This window comes from Halichoerus grypus, chromosome 1 (assembly GCF_964656455.1).
Source record: "Halichoerus grypus chromosome 1, mHalGry1.hap1.1, whole genome shotgun sequence".
NCBI lineage: Eukaryota > Metazoa > Chordata > Mammalia > Carnivora > Phocidae > Halichoerus > Halichoerus grypus.
Genome location: NC_135712.1, coordinates 78,273,470 through 78,279,522, shown reverse-complemented (window position 1 = coordinate 78,279,522; position 6,053 = coordinate 78,273,470). Strand labels below are relative to the sequence as shown.

At 39.8% G+C, this 6,053-nt stretch overlaps 1 protein-coding gene across 1 annotated transcript; it reads right to left on the bottom strand.

Moving 5' to 3' along the window:
* Positions 1-4,293: 4,293 nt before the first annotated feature.
* Positions 4,294-5,793, bottom strand: SST (somatostatin). The gene is made up of 2 exons (XM_078068112.1): positions 5,511-5,793; positions 4,294-4,664 (listed from the first exon to the last, which is right to left on the bottom strand). Exons 1-2 carry the CDS (start codon positions 5,646-5,648, stop codon positions 4,452-4,454), a joined length of 351 nt encoding a protein of 116 aa, XP_077924238.1. The 5' UTR covers positions 5,649-5,793; the 3' UTR covers positions 4,294-4,451.
* Positions 5,794-6,053: the final 260 nt, after the last annotated feature.

Below are 6,053 nucleotides of genomic sequence, written 5' to 3'. Positions count from 1 at the left end.
TGCCCAGCAAGTCACAATTTCCCTGTTACTCACTTCTTTCTCCTAAGAGACAGTGGGGAGAGCACTGGATTGGAAATCAGACAACCTGGTTCCAACTCCACCACACACCAGCTGGTGACATCTTTGGGCAAGTTACTTAAACTCTCTGATTCTCGGCCTCTTCATACATTAAAGAGTATTAACACTTTTAAAGCCAACTGAGATCATGTTGCAAATGTGTGCCTTAGATCATTTTACCTATAATTTATTTATTCCATCTAGAATAAAAGCATTTAGACTTTCAAACCATAATTTAAAAACTAATAAGAAGAATAACTTAAAGAAAGAAAAGAGGGAGTTGCTGACACCTCTCTTCTTTCCCAGTACTCTATGTGAACTTCCATTATAGCATTTGGTCTTTTTTTAAAAAAAAAAAAAGATTTTATTTATTTGTTTGACAGAGAGAGAGACAGCTAGAGAGGGAACACAAGCAGTGGGGGAGCGGGAGAGGGAGAAGCAAGCTTCCCACTTAGCAGGGAGCCCAATGTGGGGCTCGATCCCAGGACCCTGGGATCATGACCTGTGCTGAAGGCAGACGCTTAACGACTGAGCCACCCAGGCACCCCAGCATTTGGTCACTTTTAATGACTATGTCTTACCTACTAGACTCAGTTCCTGAAAGCAGGGACCTCATCATACAAATTCTCTCCCAGTCTCCAGCAAGTCCTTGACACTGAGGCACATTTCTAGGTAATGAAAAACTGTACTTCTATAATTAAAGCACTCATTTTCACTCTTAAAGAATTTGGGGTGGTCACTGAGGTATTTGCTGCCTAATCTTGTAGGTGTGGCTCCTGACTTCTCTGAAGACTACCTCTCCAGGCACAATTCCTTCTCCTTGGTGTGAGTGAGAGTCCTGCCATTTGCTGGGACAGCCTTGGCATCTCCATTCCAAGACAGAATCATTGTTTGCTTCCTGTGTCTAATTAAGTGAAAGACTATCTCCTTTGAGTTTTCTTTCCTCTTAATCAATACCTTTAACTGTTTCTTCCTATGTCTTTCTATAATTATAGGAAACTATTTTGTATCAACTGCCTTGTTCTCTCTCAGATGCAGACCTGCTGTGTAGTGGAAGGTGAAGAAATTTCAGGGACAAAATTAGCATTCACATCAGAAACACACCAATTATCTAGAAGTGCAGATTACTTAGGGGCAGTGTAGTAGAATAAGAGGTAAGAGAGGGGGAATTTAGGCTTTGCCCCATCTCTGGCCCATGTCTGCATCTTTGTTACTCCCTGGGTATCTTGGGTACATAGCTTCACCTCTCCTTATGTCAGCCTTCAATAAAATGAATAGTGAGAACCAGATGATCTTTGAGCTCTCTTCCATGTCTGACATTTGGAATTAAAGGTATATTTTATGTCACCACAAAATAGAGTTGTCTGTATATTGAGAATAGTTTGAGCCAAGGCCAAGAAAATTGGTCCTGCATTAGGATCAAAAATGAATGTGCATGATCTTGAAATAACAAATGTGAAAGAAGTATTAGTGAATCTTTTTCTTTGTAAATGTAAGCCCCATGGTTGGTTGATAGTAAAGCAGCCTTACTGGGGAACTTTGTAAGATGGTTAAAGAAAACTGAACTGATTGAAACTTCCAAAATAGGTAGTCTGCTAATCACATGCTACCATGGCTATTAAAATCAAAACCACGTGCTGTATCTTTCTGGTGTCACACCAACATCACATAGAATAGCCACTAATGTCACTTTCCCCTGCCAACTAAAGCATTAAGAAAGAATGTTGTCACCTAGTAAATAGAGATTTGTGTCACTTAAGACTACTCATAGACCATTTATTCTTTAATGAACACTGACAACCTCCTATGTACAAAACACTCTATGAGATACTGAGTGAACTATACCTATAAATTAGACATACATCTACTCACTGGAACTTTACACACAAATATTTATTCTCTTACATACATTCATACAGCTATGATAAAGGGTAGGAAGAGATAAATAAGCACCATGGAAGAGATGCAGATTAAGTACTCAGAGAAGGGAGCTATCCCAGTTGAGGGTATAAAGAAAGAATTTTATGAAGCAAGAAGAATATAAAATAAGTCTTGATGGTTGGGTTACATTTGGACCTGTGGAAATGACAAGACACAGCAAAGGCAAATAAAGAGGCACTAGGAAGCATAGCGCAGTGACAACAAAATTAGCACCACTAACATTCAGTGCTTACCAGCTACTTACTATGTACTATGAACTTTCAATACATGGTCTATTGGATCCTCATAACTCTAAGGAATTGATTCCATTAGTATGCCTATTTTTAGGTGGGGAAACTAAGGTCCAGAAAAGAAGAGTACCTTACTCAAGCCCTCCCATTATTAGAAGTAGCAGGTTGTTGAGGATTGCTGAAGTCTGTGGTTGTGGCAGGGAGGAAGGAAATTATAATCTAAATGGTTCATTGTGGCTAGATGATAAACAGGCTGGAATGTTAGATTCTTTCAGTGAATCAAACTTAGGAAGAATGCAAATGAACTAAATAGGAAGTAAAAAATAAAAGCTTCCATATATTAAAAAAAAAGAGCTATGTCCCATATATTAATTAAAATGTAAAAACTCAGTACCTCTCTAGCCCTTTTGTCAGTGTTGAAGCACAGAATGTCAGTCACATCCAGAAGGGATATGTCTCTCCTTCCCAGTACCACCCTCCACTTGTGAAGGTGGGAAAACCGAGGCTGAAAGATAATTAACCTTGATCAAATGCTCCATTCAATTTAGGCTTTAAATAAAGAATAAATATATATGTGGGCTCATGGTTGCATAATTCTTGCCAATTATTTTCATACTGCTATTGGGAATTGACAACTAAAGGTGATACTAAAAAGTTAAGATCCCCAGGCACTCATACAATCTATGCACTGCAAAGAAAACAATTAAGTTGTGTTCTCTTCTGTGCTTTAATCATAATAATGTGATTCTATTACTTCACCGAGTTGACTGGTAACCAGATGTACATAAGGCATTTAACACAGACAGATCCCCTAACCGGACACTCATTAATTCCCTCTTAAATGTCTTGTAAATAAAAGATGCACCAGAACCTGAAAGGGTCTTCTGTTTTCACAGAGATTAATGAAGTGGCTTGGATTTTCTCTTGTTTGATCAGCTGTTCAGGAATTCATTCTACTAAGCCACATTCATATTAAAATGTATATTATCTAACACAAGTATTTTCTATAAAATATGAAGTCCCTCGTGGATGTTTGTATGCTGTCATCAGTAAGCTCACACTGTGGGGATCTATGTTGAGTTTATGTATTTATATTGGGTTTATTGTTCTACTGCAGCTATTCAGGAATACAGTTGATAGTTAAAACGGACATCCCTGAAGGGACATCTATTTAGAGTCTCTGTGAGTTAAATTAGCAATGTTTTAATCTCTATCTTGAGTGGTACCATTCAGTATGTCATTATAATGTTAATAATAATAGCTAGCATGTATTGAGTGCTTTTATTACAGCTTGCATTTTTATTTGATGCTTTCTCTAATCAAATCAAAAGGCTTGAGATCTTTTCTTCAGTTATTCTGCAATTATGATATTGTGCTCCAATACCTTTAATGTATAGCATTCACTGAGTAAACCAACACACATTTTTTGCAACCCATACTACTCTCACTTGGAAACTTAGAACAAAAGTAATATTTTCCCCTGAGAAAAAAATTTAAGAGCTTACTTTTAAAACATGGGCAGTCTTTTAGCCTTGTTCAGTTATAGAGAGGATTGTCAAGGAAGATATAAAAGCAGTGGTGTTTCTGTAGATAAATGTCCACAAATAAGAAACAATTTTTAAAGGCTCAGAACTTCATTTTAGCTATTTAAGCCAGCTTCTTTCCTTCAGCTTCTAAATGATTTTTCCCTTCCATTTTTCATATATTTTACATATTAGCCTGGTGGATAGTTGGACATTTCAGCCTGCTTACCCACTTACCCATAAATATTCATTTCAATATCTAATTTTAAGTGTATTTAATATGTGATTGATATTTGTGGCAGCCTTTCCCTATAATTACCATTGGATTAAGTTAGAATTCATAGAGTTATCTGAAATTATTTCAGATTGAAATGACCCAAACTATAAGTGTTTCCATTTAGGACAGAACCTTTATTACCACAGGGAATTTTAAATAGTATGTTTGTGAGATTTGGAGTGCCTATCTCAAGTAACTTTACTGAAATCACAACTGAAGCTAATCCCATATTATTGAACAAAAAGATACACAATGAGAAATCAAATTCTTGTTTTTCATAATTTCACCATAATTTTATTTTGTATTTACAGTCTTCAGTTTCTAATGCAAGGGTCTTGCTGAGGATTGGGGGATTAGGGAAGAGGGATGAGGTTTGGAGGAAAGGAATCAGAGGTCTTATATGGACAACAATAATTAATAAAGCTAACAGGATGTGAAAGTCTTCCAGAAGAAATTCTTGCAGCCAGCTTTGCGTTCTCGGGGTGCCATGGCAGGGTTTGAGTTAGCAGATCTCTGCAGTTCCAGCCTCATTTCATCCTGCTCAGCAGCCTGGGACAAATCTTCAGGTTCCAGGGCATCATTCTCTGTCTGGTTGGGTTCAGACAGCAGCTCCGCCAAGAAGTACTTGGCCAGTTCCTGTATAGGGTAGAAAGGACAGAGAGAGGGGGGGATGAGGATGACGATGATAGAGAAAAAGAAATGAAAAAAGCCTAATTTGGAAAGCAGATTCAGCTACACCCAAAACCCAATTTTCATAGCTGTGCACTTTTGTCACACTTAAAATCAGTTGAGGATATAAAAATAAGGGTAGTTGCTATAATCACCAAGTTACATAGAAAGGCTTGAAAAACTCAAATGTTTCTGCAAGTTTCCTGCCTCTATAGACTTAACACACACATACACACAGAAATAGTAGATTGTTAATACAGTTTTGCAAAGATAAAACCGTGCCAACAGTTTGTTTAATTCAGTTTCAACTCCCAGCTCATGAGCTACAAACTGGAATTGTTCTTACCGTTTTTGCTAAGTTAACTCTGGGGAATGAGACCTTTCACAATCTTAAACATACTGTGCTCTGTCTGTAGAGTGCCCTTTAGCAGCATGGGAGGGAGGTACTGCTGAGGAAGATAGCCTTCAGAGGTCCACGTTTTCAGCACCTGGGCCAGCACCTCCGCGTTCAACACGGGGGGATGGATGCCTCATCCCTTCGTGCTCAGCTACCCGGGTTTTGGGATTTTCTTGAATGCCAAAGAACTTACCTGAACTGTGACCGACTGCGCTGATCAGAAAAAATAAAAGAGGTAAGAGGAGATTCTGGACTTTGAAAGTTTTCCTGAGAGCTTTGGGAGCGGAGGGACCCAGAAAAGCACCGAAAGTCTTCAGGAGCACCTCCTAAATCCACCCAAAGGGGTAAGGTAAAGGCTAAGAGAAGATTGAGGGATTCGGGAGAGGGAAAAGAAGACGTCGAGGAAGTCTCCTTACCTGCTTCCCCGCGGCAGCAGCCAGGGACTTCTGCAGAAACTGACGGAGTCGGGGATCCGAGGGCGCGCCGGTGACACCGCCCAGAGCCAGGACGATGGACAGCGCGGCCAGCGCGCACTGGAGGCGGCAAGACAGCATCTCGGCGGCGCCGGGGAAGCCGAGCGAGAGGACGGTTGGTCAAACTCTAGGAGAGGATCCGCAGGCAGCAGCGATAGCTCTGAAACTCGCGACGCCTAAAGCGGCTTGTGTGCTCTCCACTGGCTCCCCGCTTTTTAAACTCTCTCTCTGACGTCAGACTAGGAGGCGCCCCCAGATCTCACCAGCGCTTTTACGCACCATTACCCTCGTGAAATCAATCACAGAAGTAAGAGGAGGCTACACAATCCAAAGTGGTTTACTTAAAAAAAGAAAAAAAATGATAATCCTGCAGCCGCACAGGCCCACATGATTTTACACATACCACAGTATCTATACAATCTTTTATATTCGGTCACTGCTATGCACACACACATTCCATTATTTCACTCATACATATGCACATGC

Bases quoted from the DNA above. Each gene is read 5' to 3' on its own strand.
- SST (XM_078068112.1), bottom strand. From the start codon at position 5,648: ATGCTGTCTTGCCGCCTCCAGTGCGCGCTGGCCGCGCTGTCCATCGTC. The intron at 4,665-5,510 runs GTAAGGAGACTT...TACCCTATACAG, and splicing joins CTGCTGCCGCGGGGAAGCAG to GAACTGGCCAAGTACTTCTT.